General features: G+C 39.3%; 1 protein-coding gene across 7 annotated transcripts in view; it reads right to left on the reverse strand.

The window, feature by feature from the left end:
* The window catches only part of tshz1 (teashirt zinc finger homeobox 1), a 309,670-nt gene extending 288,029 nt beyond the window's left edge, over nucleotides 1–21,641 (reverse strand). For all 7 annotated transcript variants that reach the window (XM_043688640.1, XM_043688639.1, XM_043688641.1 and 4 more), the window contains exon 1: nucleotides 21,466–21,641. In XM_043688640.1, the coding sequence (XP_043544575.1) occupies nucleotides 21,466–21,505 (40 nt within the window). In that variant the 5' untranslated portion in view covers nucleotides 21,506–21,641. The remainder of the gene's footprint in view (nucleotides 1–21,465) is intronic.
* Nucleotides 21,642–22,291: the final 650 nt, after the last annotated feature.

Genomic DNA, 22,291 nt, shown 5'->3' on the forward strand with positions numbered 1-22,291 from the left:
GGAAAGCCTTAATTTATGTGTATTATTGAGACATTAAGAAGTCATTGAGTTGGAATTTCTTTAATTTTCAAATATTGCAATGTAGCTTTATGTTAAAACAAAACACAGGAGTGAATTCAGTTTATAGTTGGTACTCATTTTACAGCTGGACTCCAATGGGTCCAGCATTAGTAGTAAATAGAAGCTATTTGACGGGATATGAATTGGTTAGAAATGCTGAGTGCTGAAGGTACAGTTTGAGGTTCAACTGTTATAGAGAAAATATGAGGCTTCTCCACATTGGTCAACAGTTATAAATTTGGGTACAAATTAAAATTTGGTTGTTGCACAGAAACCATGAGTACTCTTCCCATTGATCAAGAATTGTAAATATTTGTTTTAAAGTTATTAGTTTTGTTGACACAGATGGTTAGACTTGGACACAATGCAAAAGATACTTCTATATACATTTTGCTAATAAGATATTAATCAGAAGTGTCTGTACTTGTCACAGGATAGGACACTTTTAATTGGGGGCTTTTGCCAAGACAGAAAGCTAGCAGTTAGTAGTTGATAGTGTGCAAGAGTAAAATATTTTGGGGGACAGAATGAAGGATAGAGTGGCTTGCGGATTGAGTTTGATATTGCTGATGGTCAGAAAGCTACAGCTTAAACAAGCAGACATCTTTTGGCCAGATTCCATGAGAAAGGCAGATTGCCTGGAAAAGAACAGCCAGTCCCAATGAACTGCAACACCAGTCATTTTGTAACAGGTTAGGCCCATTACCGCAATTTTGTACTTAACTGCTTTTCTGAATAGTCACATAGAGATTTTCCCATGTTTTGTGTTCTAAAAAGACTGTATTTTGAATCACTTGTTGGAGTTGTTACCTAGGAGTATGTGAATAGGTACTCTCCCCTTGCATGTAAGAGAAAAATAAAGATTGGTTTGGACAAATGAATCATTTGTCTGAGTCTTGTTCCAAATCAATAAAAGACTTCAACAACAGTTAGTATGAAGTTTGCACTTGCCAGGGATATTGGCAGTCGATGGTTAATTCTCATAGTTTAAGCAAGTGCTTCCAAATAACCTGTTGGACTATAACCTGGTGCTGTGTGATTTTTAACTTTGTACACCTTAATCCAACACTGGCATCTCCAAATCATCTCACAGTTTTGCAAGTTTGCTGTAAGTAATACAGAGGTGATTAAATTAATTGTCATATTTGGGGCTGAGCAGTATAAAATCTGGATCAGTATTTGAATCCAGTATTAGGACCAAAGATGATTACAGTAAGAAAAAGTGACTAGTCTTTCTTAGAAAGCAATTGTTAGAGGAGAGCACTCAGCAGCAGTGAAGTGTACATCCTGACAGAAAAAAAAGAGAAAAATTGCTCTCAAGGAGCTCTGAATAATGCAGCTGCATTAGTTGAGGTGGATGGAATATCATTGTTGATCTTTTAAAGCTACATACTACATGTATGTTAGTTAAGATGACTAAGTTAAAATTTCAAAGAATGTTGTGAGTCAAGAAACCAGGTTCAAGAACCGGGAAGCACTGTCATCAGAATTCCTGGGACCCACGAAAAGATGGATCAAGTTGTAGTGAAGCTGTGTCATATAAAATCTCAAATAGTGAAATGTTAAGCATAAATCTTTGCTGACCAATAAATCTTGTTAGTTGGCATTCTAAGTTATTGATTGTCCTTTCTGTCAATAGGTTATTCCCCAACAAGAATTTTCTTACATTGGGGATTAATACAGAGTCCAAGTTCTATCAGTAGAGCTCAATACTTTCTTGTCAAGGGCAATTTAGGGATGGGCAATAAATCCAGATCTTGGAAAAGGCTTCCTATGAATGAAAAGAAATCTAAAACTTATATAAAGTACTCTCCTAGCTGGGGAAGAATGGAGTGGAGTTACATGCTAAAGGTTTGGATTACTTGGTTGCCTTTTAAGCTATGCTGATACTTTGATATGCACTTCATATATATTTGTCTCTTAATCAAAGTATAGCAAGGAATACATCTAAATGACCACAAGACAACTGGTAGCATTGTTACATGGACTGTAAACTAAATGGGAATTGATACAAAATGATAGAAATCATATCAATTTTTGGAAAACCCCCACTCTACCTAATGTATTTTTGTCTCTGACTCAGAACGTTGTTGGTTCAAATTCCATTTGGGGAGATTTGAGCAAGCAATCCAGGCTGACACTGACATTGCAGTACTGAGGGGATGCTGCACTGTCAGCAGTGCCATCTTTTGAATGAGATGCTAAATCAGAAGACCTATCAGCTGGACTTATAATGATTTGATGTTGTTATTCAATGATGTGGGTGTCACTGGTAAGACTAGCATTTGTTTTAATCACTAATAGACTACCTTTTATTCCAGATTTTTACTGACTTCAAATTTCACTATCAGTCACTATCACTTTCAGAAGCCCTGTCCTCAGAACATTAACCTGGGTTTGGGATTACTGGTCCAGTAACATAACCACTATGCCATCACCTCCAGCAGCTTGATTTTAATGATGAGTAGGAGAGTTTTCCTAAGTGTCCAGAGACTAATATTTATTCCTCAACCAATAGTTTTTAAAAAAATATTTGGTCATTGCTACATTTCAACAGTGACTACACTTCAGAAGCACCTTATTGGTTATAAAGCGCTTTAGAATGTCTTGAGATTGTTGTAGATGACTTATAAATACAAGTTGCCTTCACTGTAGTCTGCAATGCCTGGATTTCACAGCAGCATCCTCAGTTTTTTTTTTCTGTGCATGTGACTAATGGAAATAGAGGTGCTCCTTTAAGTTGGAAACTTGTAAGTTCTCCAATTGCTGCAGCCCTGCTGTACAGGATGCCTATAAAAAAGCATGGATTTTAAACAGGCCTACAGGGTTTCAAGTTGGCATTAAAAGTCCTGGAGCCAGTAAGTATCCTAGAAAGGGCACCAATAATAATTGTAATTTCAGCAACCTATTTAGTATTTCTCGTGAATTATCTTTTCTTGATGGCTGAAAAGAGGTGTAGCCATGGTTCAGGCTTCAGCTGACCCCTTCCCATAACTGCCTGTGCCTACACTATGCTGCATTGTGGTTTTGTCAGCTGCTTGCAGGAAGTCACATGGTTTGAATCTGCCTCGATCATGACTCTGAACCTAAGAAGTAACTTCTCTTCAAACACTCCAGAAATGGTGCCCACCGTTTTGACATTTGTGGGTCTTATCAGACAAACAGCCTTCTTAAAACCCTGAAAGGCTACTTAAAATGAAGAATGAGCAGGTATCCCATTGACATTGAATCATATAAAACTCAGAGTGTGATACAAGGATGGTGTTTCCCCTGATCAGGGGTGGATGGGTTCAGACAGTAGGTCACAGTCTCTGGGTATGGGGAGGCCATTTCTAATTGAATTTAAGAGAAACATTTTCATTCAGAGAGAGGTGAGCCTGCAAAATTCTCCACCACAGAAGGCCAGGCGACTGAATATTTTTAAGAAAGAAATAGATTTTTAGAGGCTGACAGTTTCAATGGGCTTGAGGAGAGAGCAGGAGTATGGCATTGAGATGGAGAATCAGCCATGATCTTGATGACCAAATGCCCCACTCCTATTCCAATTTTCTATGCTTTCTGTGTACACCAAGGCTGCAGTAAATGGCATGGAGGATTCACAAGTTCGCAACTTAAAGAAGGACTTTCTATTTCCACAAGTCATATTCACAGAGAATGTGTTAGAATGCAGTTAAGGCATTGCAGGTGACTTTGAAGACATGCTTGCATTTACATAGCGTTTTTGACAACCTCAGGACATCCCAGACAGCTACACTGCAACTAACGTTACTTCCAAGAAAGCATCAACAAGATTGTTTAATAAAAAATTACTTATATGATGTCTTTCACAACCTCAGATGAACTAAAGTGGCAACTAAATTATTTCTGAAGTGTGGTCATTGTCATAATCTGGTTTATATGGCAACCAATTTGTACACAGTATAATTCCACAAGTAGCAATAACCAAATAATCTTATTTTTGAACATATTGACTAAGTGATAAAATTGGTCAAGACACTGGGAAGAATCTTCCCCGTTCTTCTTCAAAATAATGACTCTAGAAAATTGTATTGCAAACTCAGAGTGTGGACAGGTTAACATCTCACCTAAACAGTGACACTTTTGACAATGCAGCTTTCCCTCAGCCCTCAGTACAATGGACTGTCAGGATACTTTCTGCATTACAAGTCTCTAGAATAGAGGCTGAATCCACAATCTCCTAACCCAGGCAAGAGTGCTGTTTATTGAGACATGGTTTGCTTTACCAGTTGGAGTTCTGTGGCAGAGCTGCACAAAAGACAAAGGTCTTTGTTTCTGAAGGGCCTGTGTTATGCCCCTTTGCTTCACTGCTCATCAGATCACATAATCAACATCGAAACATGAGGACCAAGTCAGCAGCTCCAGAATAATATTGAGACCTCACAATTTTGTCACAGATCTATGATAGAAATCTCTGAAATGACACATTAAATAACCATTATCAATCAAAATTCAATACTATATCATGTAATGAGATATTGGGAATGAAGGGATTTTAAGGAGTATCTTAAATTAGGAAAGAATGGTAGAAGGGTGAAGATGATGAGGAAGAAAATTCTAGACTTTAGGTGGCTGACACCATGAGTGAAAGTGATCCAACAATGAGAAAATGAAGGCTTTGAAAAAGGTCAGCTTTGGAGCTGTGCTGAGATTGCAAAGGGTTGTAGATCTAAACAAAGTTACAGGATTCAGAAGGGGCAAGAGATTTGAACACTTCTTAAAAGCAAGATGATGCTGGTGCAAGAGTCAATGTATGCCAGTGAGCAAAGACATAACAGATTAACAAAAATGATGTGAGTAAGGATACAGTTTAAGTTCAGAAAGGGCTCAAGGTGAGAGGCTAGACGAGAGAATTATCTTCCAATGGTTTAGCTTCCTCACATACTCCTTGTTGACAGGTTAGAGGGAAAAAGAGCGGAGAAAGAGTGGTATGGGGATATTTCTTTGATATTTTTTAGACAATGTGTAGTGATAAGAATTAGGCAATTAATTTGCTCCTCATTTGAGGATTGTGCAAATGGACAACAGCTCTTAAATATTTTATATAATGAAACCATGTTATTTTCAACAGGGCAACTCGCTTGCAGAGATAAATTAGAAAGATTTGAGTCTTTTACAGCTTCACTGATGTGCAGTACATTTTCACAGTTTCATCTTATCCTAACACACATAAGCAAAAGATGCAACTTAACAAACAATTCTTCACTGCCTTTAAACAATGTATTTTATAAAGTAAATTGTTAAGCTGAACATCACAGTAGTGAGAATCTGTTGCCATAATATGAGCGTTGTTAATGGAACAAAACACAACATCGAGATCTTTCAACCCATAGAACAAGCTCTGCACAAAAGGACATGAAGTATTTAACACCACAAGCATTAATGACATTGTGTGGGATGGGTTTCTGAAAGAGGCAATTCTTATGAGACCCTCAGTAAAATACACACAGTACCCATTATCGCAATCAGCCATAACAACTAACGCTAAAACTATTTCCAAAGTGCCATTGGTGTAAAACACCTGTCAAATTCATCAATCTGCCACAATGTTTAATTGTAAAATTCAATGCACATCTACCTAAGGTTGCAGCAGTATTCAGTGAAATTGTTTGAAGATTGAAAAATAATTGTACAGAATGATGTTTTTACACTCTGTATTATTTAGATATAGCCTTTAGCTCCCTGCAAATACCAATGCCCCCAACTCCATTCTGAACTGATAGCACCAGAAAACGGTAGTCAGTCTCAAGGACAAATGGCTATACACCAGGCTGTATGCAATCCAAGACATGTTATCGTGTGGGCAAACTATTGTCCTAAAATTGTATTCATTGCTTTTCAGAATGTTATCAGCAATATGGCAACTGTACTGTGTGAAAAATAAAGCACTTCTGAATTTTATTGGTTCGAGCCACCTTTGCACCTGGGGTGATTAAAAAATAGATCATTCTATACCAGATCACAAACTATCAGTTTTAAATAATTTTTAAAAGGTGTCAATTGTTTAGAAATTCTGGTTAACAATGAAGATTGTCCTTAAAGTCCATTGTTGCATTTCTTCATCCCATTACTGATTTTTACAAATATTTATATATACACATAAATGATGCAATAGATAAACTGACTATTTGATAATCCCAGACAGATTTGTCAATGGCAAATTCTGCTGTATGGTATTAATAAAATTGCTGGATAAGCAAGACACATTTATACTGAAAGTGACACAAGTGCTGCGAAAGATTATTTCAGATTATCAATTCGTTGAGATTAATGATGGCCTGGCTTGCCAGTCATCGCTGAGCCTGTATTCAGCACTTAACCCAATCACTAAATCTCATGGTTTTCAGTATTGTTGTCAGCGAGGATAGATTGTCTGCACTCCCATGCTTATTGTGCCATTTTTAGGCGACAGTTATACTGAAGCTTTTGCATTTATGTAAAAGGAATAATTAGCATTTATGTAGCACCCTTCATAACTGCAGGATACCCCAAAGCACTCTATGACCAATGAAGTACTTTTTAAAATTAGTCTACACCAAAAACACAGCAGCAAATCACCAGGGACAACGTCCTGATTCTCTCCAAATACTGACATTGGAACTTTAATGTCCACCTCAGAAGACAGATAAAGCCTCAGTGTAAATCACACCTGATAGACAGAACCTCCAACAATGTACTGCACAGATATGTCAGTATTGCATGGAATTGTCAGCCTGGGTTATGTGCTCAAGCCTCTGGTAGTGAGACTAATCAAAACTATCCAAATGCAGAGGGAAGAGTATCACCCACTGAGCCACAAATGTGCAGGAAAATGAAAATCATGCCAGCTGAAATATGACTCCAGTCCAATCCAAACCTGCATTTTAATATCTACCTGCAGGTAATCTGGAAACACTTCACCACATATGCAACATCTTGTCCAATGCTATGAGGGAATGGAGGTTTCTGTTCTTTGTCACTGTTTCTAATTTTAAATGGGAAGCCATTAGAAAGTACAATGATACTGATTTGTGGCCAATATTGTTGTCATCAGTGGATGCACAGATAGCAGTAGAAGTCCAGCCTACAGATTCTGATGATTGTCACATAGCTTTATACACATTGTGGTTAACTGACATTGAACCGTCTTCACTCTTTTTTTGCTAAGTTTAGGGCTAAAGTAAAAATTTACTCTTTGAACAAAAGCTCAATCCTAATGGAATTATTCCCACCCTCCTCCTCTTTTCTCATGGCACTGCAAATGTTTTCCTTTCCAAAGTTTTGATCGAGAACATTTTTATTTCTTGGACTATTATCAAGCACTACTTTGTTCTCTCATGTGCTTAGATATGCAAGTGGAGGAAATTACTTCCATTTGTAATGTGCAGGTTATGTGCCTCGTTCTGGTCTCCATATTACACATGCCATAGACAAGAATTGGAGAAAGTGCAAAAATGATTTACTTGGATCATACAAGAATTGAGAGGATATTCTTTTTCAGAAAGAGTGAACAGGCCAAGGCTTTTTACCCTGAGTAAAGAGAAGGCTGAGGAGTGACCAAATAAAGGTCTTCTAAGATTACAAAAACATTTGATAGAGGAGATATTATAGGGGAGATTAAGGAGATGTTTCCACTTGAGTGAAAGTACAAAAAAGATGCCATAAATATGAAGTAGTCACTAATGAATCCAATATGGGATTCATTTAAAGCTTCACTGATAAGAGGGCAGTAAGAAGATGAGCTTGTCGTCTCGTGCAAGTAGCATTCAAAGGGAAGCTAGGTAAGCACATGAAAGAGAAAGGACACAAAGGATATGTTAACAGACTTGGATGAAGTAGGACGAGAGGCTCATGGAGCATAAACATTACCAAAGAAGTGTTGGGAAGAATGGCCTACTTTCCTGCTCTAAATTCAATGTAATTATGCACAATTTATATAGCACTGTTGGATCAGTAAATCTCTCATCTGGAATGTAAAGGTAAATTTGTTGGTAAAGTATTTCAGATAGTGGACGTTAACTTTCAATAAGTTTGTCACAGCTACTCATTGAGCTTCATGAAAATGGGTGTACAGTTTTGATCACAATCTTACTCCGAGCTCAAAGAAGTCAAATTTCCAACCCATGTTACTTTGGGATCCACAATGGCTGCTGGAAAACTCCAGCCCAATACAATTTAAAATATCTCTGTTAGATGAAACTGTTAGCTTTTTAACATTTCACACATTCTTTTCTGTTGCTCTGGGTGAACAGAAGCCTTTGGTCTCACAATCTTGTTTGTCTCCCATCTCTTTCCCAGAACACCAGGGCTTGTGTTGGGTTATGGTTCACTGAGGGGATAATCCCCCTCAGCTGAGTAGGTCAGTTGGTTTTGAACTGTAGGCAGAGGGTCATTTGGTCCAACAGTGGTACAGGGGTGATCCAGATCCTACCCATTAACTACTGTATGAACAGGAATTACTGGATGGTGATCTAAAGCAGGAGCCTTGCTTGTTCCCATCTAGTATACGCCCAAATAGTTCAGGAGCATTGAGATTCACAATCAAACTCTCTTGGGTCACTGACACCAGAAATTAGGAATAGGCTTGCTAATAACCTGAGATTTCCTTATCAGTGTGGATTACTGCTCATACACACCATGAAATACAATAAAACACTGAGCTACTGGAGGAACAACCATTATGTTCTGTACAGCAACGAGTTCAGAATATACAAATTTTATCAAATCAACAAGCCATTTCACCACTAAAAAAACACAACAGATACAAATACATTTCATTCCAATCCAAAAAACAAGCCAAGGGACAGACCTCTATATTTAATATCTTGTTAAATATCTTGAACAATTCTTTTTTTTCTGTATCATAAATGTGGGCATTACTGACAAGGCCAGCAGTTGTTGCCCACCACTAATAGTCCTTGAGCTGAATAGCTGGCTAGGCCACTTCAGGATGCAATTAAACATTAGCTAAATTACTGTTCATTGAATGTCACATACAGGCCAGATCAAATTAAGATGGTGGATTTCCTTCTCGAGGGTACTTAGCAAACCAGATCCATTTCAACAATAATTAATGATAGTTGTCATGGTCACATATTTATAAATGGAACGTATAATCCAACAGATACCATGGTGGGATTTTAACCTGTATTCCAAGAACATTAGGATGGATTTCTGAAATACTAGCAACATTCTTACTGTGTTGCCATTTCACCACTAAAAAAACACAACAGATACAAATACATTTCATTCCAATCCAAAAAATCTAAGTATACACTGTCCCAGTGCACTAACCCCCTCATCACTGAGCAGTTAGACCTCAGCACATCATTAATCCATTTAGATTGAAGCAGCAGTTAAAAGAACAAGGAGGAATCTACAGAGATAAAAGATTACTCCTTTGGAGAAAAACCCTGTTTATATTTGTTCACTGCAAGTGAAACGAGAAAATAAATACGTATTAGCAGCTCATTCTGGCAATACTTAATGTTTCACAAACTGCAGATGTGGAAGTACTGTTGCTACTTACACCCCAGGGAACTAAGAGTATTAAAAAATTCTGAAGTAAATTGTTAGGCGTAGTGTATGTCTGTACTTGACGTATGCCAAGTAATTTTCGGTATGCGCCAAGCTCTTGCACGTGCTAAGCCTTATAATTTACTGGACCAGTTCTGCAATGGGCCTCAGAAACATTGGTTTACTTAGCTACCTGTGCTTCTCTTACATTTAGCTCTTCAAAGTTTTTGAAATAAAAATGCTGACGAACACAACAACTCTATCCAAGAAAATTATAGAAAATTTTTACCGTTGAGCAACATGAAGTAGAACTTTTGGAAAATATCTAAACCTGCAGAATATTTAAGTCACAGTATTCTTTGTATGCATAGTAAAATGCATGCAAAGCGAATAACAGATTATAGAAATAGTAGGAGACCATTCTGTCCCTTCAGCCTGTTTTGCCAGTTGATTATAGCTTGGCTAATCTGTATCTTAACTCCATCTAAGCACCTTGGCCCAAGAATAAACAAAAAAAACTAACAAAAAGATATCAACCTCAGGATTTGAATCCCTGTAAATAGGCAGAATCTTTGAGTACAGATTTCCACTTTTAAGAAAATTGTAAATTAATTTAGAAACATAATGTTTATCATTTTGAGGCCATAGTTGTGAACAAAGCAAATCTTTGGTCACCAAGGCTTTCAAACAATGTTAATGTCCAACACTGAAATTTCAGTCATCCTTATGTTGGCATCTGGACACCTACCAATATTCAGGCTCTAGAATGATTGAAGAAAAATTAGCAATTGGTTTACACATTCACACATTTCCCTGGCTTTTGTTTCTTTTTTGGGATCTATTTGGTAGTTGTTTCACATTGTGCCTAATGGTGCTGCTGAAGATGAGACAAATGATTAACAATACTATCAATATTTATTGCGACAAGATGTTAAACAATAACACATTCTGTGAGATGCTGTCACCTTGCCTTGCTTTGTCACTTTATTTTTGGTGCAGAAAAGTGGTTTCATTGTTTTTGATGAATTCATTCTTAATTTTCGACTTCGCTCTCAACTAACACCCAGATTACTTTGGGCCTGCAGGTATTCTCCATAGAGATGGATGAAAAGTAACATTAAAGGTTCACAAGCTCAGGAACCCCAGTGCGCTTTCTAGCCAATGAAGTCCATTCACTGTTTTAATGCACAGAATACAGCAGCAAATTAAAAAGCAGTAAGCTCCACCTTCACCAGCGAGATAGAGATTTTTATTTTAACCAATGCTGGTGGAGGGCTAGATATTGCCAAGGGACACTGGGGTGGACTGTTCTTTTAAGTCACACCATGAGTCTTTTAATTCCACATTAGGGAGCAGACAATGCATCAATTTAATGCCACGTGTGAAAAATGCCATGCCACTGTTGGTGCAATCCTCCCACCATGGAAATGGGAATGTCAACCAAAAGTTTATTTTGAAGTGAGACTTGAAACCACCACCTTCTGGCTCAGAGACCAGATTCAGTTCTGGTTTGGCACAAGGTAAAAGGCACATTGCATCACTTTTGACTAAAACTCAGTCCAATACACCTTACATGTGCTAAATCAAAGGCATAACTATTTCAATTCAATATCATAAATCACAGGTTCAGAAATAATGTATCCGAGAATGTGTTGGTGATTATTTTTAGCAAGGCAAAAGAGAAAAAAGAAACACCTGGATATGTAACATTGGATAGTAATTCATTAGAGTTAGATAAATATAAATTTTAATAATTTATAATAAATGGACTGGGAGATCAAATAGTGGTTGATTGAAGATGCCACTTACAGAAGAGATTTTATCTAAAACGCATCCTGTGAGCATCAGACAGCATTTACTGTGGTGTCATTTTCAGAAGTGTTACAGTAGGACTGTCAGCACCATTGAAAACAAAGGAAGGCAGGATGTTGTAAATCAATGCAATGAATAAAAACTTTCCGACATAAGAAACAGCAAAAAGCACCCTCCTTTTAAAAGGTTTTTTTAAAAATAGAGATCATAGATAAATAGGTTCTCCCTGGTGAAGTGTCAAGGATTGTTTAAGCTGGGTACGTTTCACAGTGAAGTCCTTTTGCAGTGGAGAGAATGCAAAAGCCACTCCTTCAGTTTGGAGGTTCCCGAAGGGTAGTACAGTGCTGGACTGGTTAAATTCTCCACTCTTTCCTCTACCCTACCCCCAGCAAATATTGGTCGGTAGATTGTGGTAGGCTTTCACTTGAGGATCACATATACAAGGTGCACATAAAGTTTGGTAAAAACTAAGGATTGCAGATGCTGGAAACCAGATTCTAGATTAGAGTGGTGCTGGAAAAGCACAGCAGTTCAAGCAGCATCCAAGGAGCAGTAAAATCGACGTTTCGGGCAAAAGCCCTTCATCAAGTTTGCGCTCATATAACTATGTGAGTGCACAAATGCACTGTGGTCAGTGTGAGGCATAGTGGTCAGTGTGACACCGAGCCATCAATATGAAACAGAGTCTTTTAGAGTAAGATACTGTGATGAGTGCGAAGCAGAGTGGTCAGTCTGAGGCATAGTGGTTAGTGTGAGACCGAATGGTCTGTGTGACGCAGATTGGTCAGCATGAGACACAGTGGTTAGTGTGAAGCAAAAAGATTGGTATGAGATACAGTGGTCAATGTGAGGTATAGTAATCAGTGTGAGACAGCATGGCCAATATTGAGGCACACTGGTCAGTGTGAGGTCTGGATACATACTGCTGTGCAAATACAGGCATACATGCACAGAGGTGCAGAAAGGCACTGACACAGAAATAAATGCGCAGTGCAGCAACAGACATTAACACCACACAGGTACACACACATGCACACTCACATAGCCAGACAGCAAGGACATACACACACAGACATAAATACACATGCAGGTGCACACAAACATACACATGCACATAGGCAAACAGATGCACACATATACGCACTCCCATAGGCATCCAACATACAGGTTCACACAGACGCACATGTACAGCTGTGTGCAAACAACATGGGTACACACATACAGGTATGCACGCTTGCACACACAGGGACAAAGACACAGCGCGCACACACACACACACAGTACAGGTAGAGTGAAGTGAAGCATGCCTTGTTAACTGCCTGGAATGATGGAGCTGGGGTTTGTTTTGGAGCTGGAGTTTGTTTTGGAGCTGCCGTCTGGCACAGATTGTTGGAGCCCTGGCCTCTCCCCAGAAACATACATCCACCCTGAGCTGGGTACCGGGCACATTCAATCAGCAGCTAATAACTGGACAGGAGGAACTGCTCCCATTCATAAATCAATGCGCAAAATAATTGCTAATACACTAGTTATCGATTAGTGCGTTGCCGCTCATTTTGCGGCGATAGCTGAGAACTAACAAAGTGACAAGGGTAAAGTGTTATTTCTTTCACACGCAGACAGCTGGGCTGGAGAAATGACTCCAGCAAGCAGTAATTCTTAACTGACACCTGTCAAGATAATGGCAGCAGTCACAGCTGTCGCTAGAAAAATTCATCCCTAGTCCTGTTCATCCGTCAACCTTAACACCCCTGTCTGCGAACACGCTTCCTTGCTGCCGTTCTTTCTCAACGCACTCAAAATTGCTGCTCCCGCTTTTTGCACAAACACTGGATGTGATTTTTTGGGGGGAAGGTGTTGCCTGCATCCACTATTCCCTCTGCCCCCCCCCCCCCCCCCCCCCTCATCACTGTGTCCCAGGAGTAGGTGGTGAAAAGAGGGCACGAAAGAATAATTGACGACACCACCCCACAAAACACACACACCTCCACCGGTAACAATAGTTGAGGGACAAGATGTCCAGAGCACATATCAAAGCGTGTCTGGTGTTCCACCTTTCAAACCTGGTGTTTAGTGACAGCGTGACCCGGGCTGGGGTAGGTTGGAAACTGTTTCTAAGATAAGTGGATGCAAAACCAAGTGAAATGCTCTCACGTCCAACCAATGATGTCTTCTGTTTGGGAGGGACACTAATATTGCACGCGCATGTATAAAAGTGGATGCAAGTGAATGTCTCTCCCTCCTCATTGGGACAACGCTGGATGTGATCTTCGGGTCCAGGGTGTTGCTGAGCCGCGGTATCTCTCAGAACTCCGCCGCTCCCGGAGTCTCTCTATGGAGCCTGCGTGCGGTCATAGAGCCAATTATTTGGTTACAAATCCCTCGCTACCAAACACCCACCAATAATTATTTCTTAGTCAACCGCATTTAAAAAAAACAGGTTTGGGTCAAAAGTGAAGGGGGGGGGGGGGGGTGGTTGCGGGATGTTGACTGCTTGCTACCTGTCTCTGTATCCCATTACTAATCCCGCCCCCACTCCCACTCCAAACTGACCAGCCCCCTCTCCATTCCAAAACACAACCCAGCTCAGTGAAAGAGCAAAGGGTTGAAAGGTCGCTGTCGGCTCACTGAGGGAGGAGTGAGAAGGTGAACGATTATGGGAATAGTTAAGGACCATGACAAAGCTTTGGCGCTTTGAGGCTTCTCTCGTTTAACATGGCCTTGATAGTCGCAAGTCACATTTTCCAAGCTTCATGACAAGAGTTTCCAGTTTCTCGGTTTAACAGGTCGCCCTCAACCCCTAGTTCAGCAGCTCAGTCCGACCCTCTTAATCCAATGAAAATAAAGGTCACTAGCAACAACGTGGGATGCACCAAAGTTACAAAGGGAAACAAAGTTAACGTTTCAAGTCTGATATGACTTTTCTTCAAAGCGTCTTCAGAAATTCCGAGAAAACAGTCATACTGGACTCAAATATTAATTAACTCCACAAATGCTGCCAGACCTGCAGAGTTTCTCCAGCGCTTAGATTCAACTTTACCACTTAAACAGTTTTGGAATAGACCAACATGAGCTACCTGTAGTAGGACTATCCCACATCCAATAAGTTCTCACAAAAATATATACATTTGAAAAACCAGTGACTCTTTTTTAAGTGTGTTTGTAAACAAGAGGGTCCTGACTGCCATACTTCTCCAAACATTTATGGTGTATGCCAGCTCTGCAGTAAAGTGCTTATCCAGTTCAGTTATTTCCAACCTAGCCTACCAGTTGATTTGCCTGTTTGGAGGGGGGGGGGATGATATGGTAGGCAGGAAAGGTGGGTGAAGAAAGGAACTTGAATTTCTAAAGCATCTTTCACAACCTCATCCCAAAGCACTTTATAATCATGAAATGCCTTTGAATTATGGTGATTGTTGTGATGTAGTAAACACAGCAGCCAACCTGTGCGCAGTAAATTCCAATAAATAACAATGTGATAGCACCTGCATAATTTGGTTTTAGTGGTGCTGACTGAGGTGATAAATATCAGTCCAGGAAAGTTGGGAGAGCTCTCCTTCTCTTTGTAATGGTGCTAAATGATCATTTTAATTCACCTGGGAGGGCAGATGGGGTCTTAGCTTAAAGTCAATTCTGAAAGACAGGTGAATTGCTAACTGTAATCGAATTGTGACAACCTTTCACTCATACGTCAAAATTGATCACAGCAACTCAAATAAAAGACTATGCTGCAACAAATCATAATTCTGAACAAAAATCAGGAAAAGCAAGTTTCAATAAAGTCAGTTTCTTAACATGGGACACCTCCCTGACTAACACATCTGTTGGAAGATAACTGACCTGTGCACTCTTCAGATGCTCCCGGATCTGCTGTGCTTTTCCAACACTATACTCTTGACTCTTTAATTTGTCTATGTTTGCTATCAACAACCTTTCCTAACATGTTCAGTTTGACAAATTTCCATTTGGTGACTGTGTCATGACAACTTAAGGAATATCAGGACTTAAATAATTGACGAAGAATTCTAGTAACATTAACACCATTCAGAACAGAAAATCATTTCATCAAATGAAAAATTTACCTATTTGTGTTTTTACAGCTTCCTATAATTATTTTTGAACATAAGCGTATTTTTTTTAAACATACAAATGTGATAAATGAATTTGGCTAATGCCACTCTTTATGTCTGTGCAAAAGGATCCAACCAGGTTCTCTGTCCCCTCCTGCTTAAATTAATCTATTCACATAACTCCCTAGTTACTGTGGGTCTGCACAAAGTACATTTTGCTTAAATCTCTGTGAAGTATCAAACAAAGGAAAGCAAAAACAAGACAGACAACTGCATTCAGCTAAGCTTACTGACTTATTAGAAACCAGTATGTTTATTCTGAAGGCCTTGTTGTTGAGTTTGGTCAATCCATAATGAGCTTTTCTTGCATAGCATCAGCAGGCAACTATCTTTCAAGAGTTTGCTGAACTCTTAAATCCTGAATGACATATACACATCACAGCCAAACATTGTCAACTTTGAATCTGACGTCAGATTCTCAACAGCAAATGCAAAATGATTGAGAGCCCCTAATGCCGAGTACCCAGGGAGGCAATAGAAATAATATCCAGGAAACAAGACAAAGAAAAAGAGCATTAAAGAAAACATACAGCACAGAAACAGGCCACTCAGCCTGACTGTATTCTACTTGAGTCTCCTCCTAGCCTACTTTGTCTCATTCTATCAGCACATCTTTTCAATTTTTTTTTCTTCTCATGCATTTACCTCATTTGCCTTTAAATGAGTCAATGCTTTTCACCATTAACATTCCATGTGGAAATGGTTACATTCTAACCATTCTCTGAATAAAGACACTTCCCCCAGTAAAAGCTGTCACATCTCAAGGGCATGACTGAGATTTCAAGGAGCATTGTGTATGCTTTTTATTTAAAAATCGGTTTGTGATTCTATGACAGTCCTTCCACCACAAAATCGTGAGAGATGCAGACATTGAAGTTACTGAGGGAGAGAAGGAAGGAAAAGGAGAAGAGATGGTGGAAGTTGAATGAAAGAAGAGAAATATCCCAAAGGAGACTATACAAGATTATGGACATGGAGACTCCTAAAGGAACAGCATAATTCATCTTTTTCAAAACAAATATCAAGCAATCAGGTTCTTGAGACCTTGTGGTAGGATTGAGGTGCTGTAAGAAATCTGGGAAGGAAAGAAGGCTCTCGGAAAGTAAACACAGACGTGACATCAGAAAATACAGCAGCCAAAGTGTGTACAGCAAGCTCCCACAAGTGGCAATGAATTCATGAGCAGAAAATCTGTTTCTTGTGTTACTGTGGAGAAATAAATATGAATCAGGTGAATGCAGGGAGCTCTTTGGTTTCTGCATAACTAATTTCACTAGTCAGCTCTCAATTTAAGTTTCTGTTAATGATCAAAAGAATCTGGCCTCATTGATTTGTCATTTGTTTTGACTTAAGAACTGAAAAAACAAGGGTTATTCAAACTGAAGAGATGATGGCCTGTCTTGGGTAATACAGAAGAAGAGCTTCCATTCCACATACAATATTTATTTCTTCCCCCCTTTTTACTACTTTGCTGAACCATCACCACTGTATATCCTTCTTCGGCAAGAAGAATGTAAGCTCTTCTTCTGTATTACCCAAGACAGGCCATCATCTCTTCAGTTTGAATAACCCTTGTTTTTTCAGTTCTTAAGTCAAAACAAATGACAAATCAATGAGGCCAGATTCTTTTGATCATTAACAGAAACTTAAATTGAGAGCTGACTAGTGAAATTAGTTATGCAGAAACCAAAGAGCTCCCTGCATTCACCTGATTCATATTTATTTCTCCACAGTAACACAAGAAACAGATTTTCTGCTCATGAATTCATTGCCACTTGTGGGAGCTTGCTGTACACACTTTGGTGAAAATCCATTTGGGTGAATGGATTTTTAAAGTAGGGATGGTAACAGTGAGCACAATTTGGAGAAAGAAAGATTTCCATTTACACAGCACCCTTCACTATCTCAGCACATTTCAAAGCAGTTTACAACCAATGAAGAACTTTTAAAGTGTGGATACTGTTGGAATGTAGGAATTGCAGCAGTTTAGCACACAGCAAGCTCCCACAAGCAGCAATGTGACAATGATCAGATAATCTTTTCCAGTGGTGGTTGTTTGCAGGATAAATACTGTAGACAAGAGGCAGTTATTGGATACAAGCAAGTGTTTTATACTTTACTACAGAAAGGGAGAGAAATGTGATAACTGTCATAAAAGAGCTCCAATTTGTGTAAACAGAATACAATTGATACAAGCCCATGTCACTACCAAATCATAACTAAAGCATACTACCAGATTGAAGGGGCAGAAAATCATTGTGCTACAGTGAGGGGAAAAGGTTGATAACCAATTTTGCTAAAATCTACTCGAATTTCAAAATGCTGAGGCATCTTTGACTGCGATCTTGAAATTGGGAGCATCATGACATGCTATTACTGTTAGAGAGGGAACTGCATCTGCGCAGTGTTAATATTTCGAAGCATTTCACAAATTTAAAGAGTCAAATTATTCCTGATCTGAAGGATCTTTCATATGGCAAGCAATTTGCCACAGAAAAATATGCTATTTAACCAAGATTTTCAAGAGGACCAGAAATTTGTAAGAATCTCCTCCAGAGTACTCACTACATTCAGACAGACAGATCATTTTGCCGACATTCTGAAGGGAAACTGGTAAATGATTCAATGATTGCAGCAATTTGGTCTTTCCGAAATTGTGGCTTCAGCTGATACATGGCAATAGGAACATAGGAATGGGAGGAGGCCACTCAGCACATCAAGCTTGTTCCCATTTTCAATTAGATTATGACTGATTAGCATCTGAACTGCATCTTTCCTCTTTAGTTCTGTAATCTGTAATTTTCAATCTCAGTTCTAAAATCATAATTTTTCTTAACAGCTTCCTAGTGGAGAAAGACCCCATTTTCAACACTCTCTTTGTGAAGAAGTGCTTCCGAACATCACCAATGAAAGGCCTAGCTTTAATTTTAAGTTACTACTCCATTGTTCTGAGCTTGGCCTCCAGAGGAAATAGTTTCTCTCCATCAACTCCTTTACTCATCTTAAACATCTCAGTTAGAATTGTCCCTCCAATTAATATTCACACAGATCTTAGCTTTAAAAGCATTAACAAAAGAAAAAAAAAGACATTTACAACAATAGACTGCACCATAATTGTACCATCACCACATGCTGCTAAATTCAATTTTATCCTGTTGCACACATTTTTGGCACCTCTGCCATATGAGCACAACACCTGCAGCATTAATGGCAAGAATACTTTACAACTACAAAAAGGTTACACAAGGCAGAAAAATGAAAAGAACAAAGAAAATTATTTCTCATTCATTCTTGGGTAAGACCATGCTATAATGGGTTTTGTGCTGGATTTTAATCCAATAAATAATTATAAATGCAACAAAGAATTCAGGAGAAATTTCTTTACCCAGAGAGTGTGGAACTCCCTACCACAAAAAGTGGTGTATGCAAACAGCAAATATAGCTTTAAGAAGGAGCTGATACAAATAAAGGACATATGTCAATGGGGTGAGAGTAAGTAAACTGGGAGACGTGTTGAGTGGAACATCAACACCGGCATAAATCAATTGGATTAAATGGTCTGTTTCTGTGTTTCACATTCTACATAAAACCAAAATGGTTAGTTGAAAAAATCCTGTCATGTAAAAAAAATCTAAACAAAGTACAATTAACATTTAGATCTGAAGAAACTACCAACTCAGCTAAAATGTTTTACCCTGGCTTTATTGCTCTGTTAGAAACAGAATTACTGAGGTCATTAAGGCAGCATTGTCTCTGTGACATGATTAGTCAGGTAGCAAAGTCCATTTGTCACCTGCACCAGTAAATTGAGTTAATACTGCACTACTGGCAATAGGGACTGTATAATATCAACTTGATCACATCAAACTGACTGTGAACCTGACACCTTACTAAATTTGTCAGCATTAATCATTAAACCTGTCACAAATCCATCAAGCTTTCAGATAATTAGGGACTTGGTAATGAAGCGAGCTATACATTTCTCTAATTTTTCCCTCCTTTTTTTAAAGTGATAATCATAAGGCCTTCTGTTATACGGGACCATTTTCTCTGATCGTCTTCTTTTCAACCATTGCACAGAAGCGATGGGACAATCCCAGGCTCCTCTCCATCAGCCTGAACTCTTACAAACATCTGTTGGCCCACATCTTTAGGGCCATTTCCTGCCTGCCACACAATATTTTTTTTAGACACTCCTGATATTTTCAGGGAAAGAAAAGTCATCAGTTATGCAAGTTGTAGCAGTCAGACAAGCCAAGAGACATCCTAATGAACCCATATTTCATCTATAAAATGTGCTTAAAATGCCACTGTAAAAGATATTTTACCATCTTTTTAGCTAATTTTCTATCCGTTTAAATAGCAGATGACTCAGTCATCAACTCTTCATTGCTATTACAAACCTGCATTTTGATTAAGTATGCCAAATGTCATGTACAGAAAAGAATGGAAACACTAAAGCCTGCCAACTTTTGATTGGCCATTAAAACCAATGATGTATGTGCCTGTCAAAAGAGAGACAATTAAATCAATATTGGAAAAAGTCGCCTTGACGGCTTGTTTCTATGTAAAAGCTGTCAGGACGAATTACCATGCACCATCACGTTTGTGTCAGTTGTTCAGCCCCTTTATAAAAATATTTGTTGTTTAAAGTTGCTGATATCCAATTTCCACTGGAGTTAACTTGAGGTCTTACAATGTCATCCACATTGACCCTCCTGCACTCATCATTTCCCTTTCCAACAAAACAGAGTGTGTTCTTTAAAGTATGCCCCATCCTCCGTTTATTTAACAGACCTGCTTCACAAGTTTTCTGTTCTTTTCAAGAGCTCAGAAACAAATCAGGTGAAGCTCATTATCTGGCGACTGAATTATATAATGTGGGAAACAGAGGGGTGTCCTGTAGGGAGACACTTAAAACTTAGGAGGATGAGGGAGTGGGGGTGATGGGAAAAAGAGGATGGGGTACAAATAAACATGGGACCAAAAAAAAGCGGTAAGCGACCTGACTTGCAGAGTTGTACGGTCAGGAGCATGTGGGTTGCTATGGTGAGTGATTTATTGATCTTTATCAGGAATGAATAGATCAAAGGCTGCCTAGATGACAGAGGATCCATCATACATCAAATCAAGAATAGCAATTCTCTATGAGAAACAGAAAGGGAGAGAGAGAGAGATGGAAAACTACACCCTGCTAATTGAACCAAAACAAGTCTTTCAGAAATGAAGTATGTTTTTTTTAAAATTCTCTATAGAGTTATTTACATGCACGATCAAGAAGATGCCTCAGAGTCACCATTCCTGGGGGGACTTTCAAAATGAATCTGGAGACTCTACACTGCACATGTCCTCACATTTTTAAAAGAGATCGGGATAGCTTGCTTATTTTAACACGTCCTCTCCAATATTATCAGCTCCTTCGAAACACCTCAGAAAATAAATGATGCCACTTGACATTTTAAACACACATAAAAATGGACTCTCAATCCTTAAATTTATATTTAAAGACATTGAGACTAGTTGCCGCAAGGTAAAATAATATTTTTTTGGAGGGGGCTGGTCTAAATACAATTATTTGCGATCAAATCCACGACGCAGCGAGAGGAAGAAAAAACATGACGGTGACAGCATTTGACAGACACCTGACAAACTACGCCACTCACAGAGGAAAGAGGAACGGCCAAAATAACATTAGCCCCCCGTTCCCCCCACCCCACCACAAACCCCAGATCCCGGGCAGCAGGGGGGGGTTAAAGGTGTACCCATTCGACGGGCAAAACCAGCAAGGTGCGGGAGTGAATCTAACCCCCTCCCTCACATACCCACCCCTTCCCCCCCCAAAAAAAAACATCAATCTCCGCGCATCCGTATCCTGCCTCTGCTCCAGTCGCTGGATGGAATGCAAAATCTTAAATGCAGAAAAGTGCATCTAGTGATGGGGAGCTCTTACCTGCCGAGCGCCGGGGTGCTTGTTGTTTCCTCCTCGGCATACTGCCGCCCGCTTCTGCTGCCGGCCAGGAGTTTCCGGAGTTACTAGTTTGCTTCTCGGTGTTCTCATACAGACCAGAATAAGGCAGGAGGCGAAAGTGTAGTCATTGATTCTTTCTTTTCCTGAACTGTGTGTGTGTGTGGCTAAACCTCCTCAGCGAGCGGAGATATAAGCGAGAGTGAGAAGGGTTTCAGTCACTGCCTCATATGCATTAGATAGACAGACACACACACTCCAGTTACTTTGTATCACTGCCGCTTCTTGTATCTCTCTCTCTCTCTCTCTCACTCTGCCCACTTTCAGCATTTACATCAATGCAGAAGGCAGACAGATAACGCACATCACACACAGTTGAGTGAGAGAGCGATGAACTCGTTCCCCATAATTATTATCATTAATGGGGGCGGGGGGCGGTGGGTGAGAGTAAACTCTCGGGTGGGCTCCGGGGAAATACAGAATATCCACAGAGCAAGACACTCTTAACTGATCCACAGAGCTATCGAACAGCATTCAGTGATAAAATCCTCTTCCTCTCTCCAGTACATTGCAATGTCCTCACAGTTCACGCTCAGTTTTTGTTTGAAAAACGGTATAGCAGCAGCAACAATGATGAAAAGTGAACTTATAGTTGCAATCCAAATTTGCCACAATGTCTGCAAACAGAAGCACCGCCTGTTTGTAAATATCTTTTCTCCCTCGTTCTTTGCTAATACCAATTCTCCAGACCAAGATTAAGCCGTTACTCCGCCACAAGTTAACAGAAGAGGTTTTTTTTCCCCCTCGTCCT

Source organism: Chiloscyllium plagiosum, chromosome 4, assembly GCF_004010195.1.
Source record: "Chiloscyllium plagiosum isolate BGI_BamShark_2017 chromosome 4, ASM401019v2, whole genome shotgun sequence".
NCBI classification, from domain to species: domain Eukaryota; kingdom Metazoa; phylum Chordata; class Chondrichthyes; order Orectolobiformes; family Hemiscylliidae; genus Chiloscyllium; species Chiloscyllium plagiosum.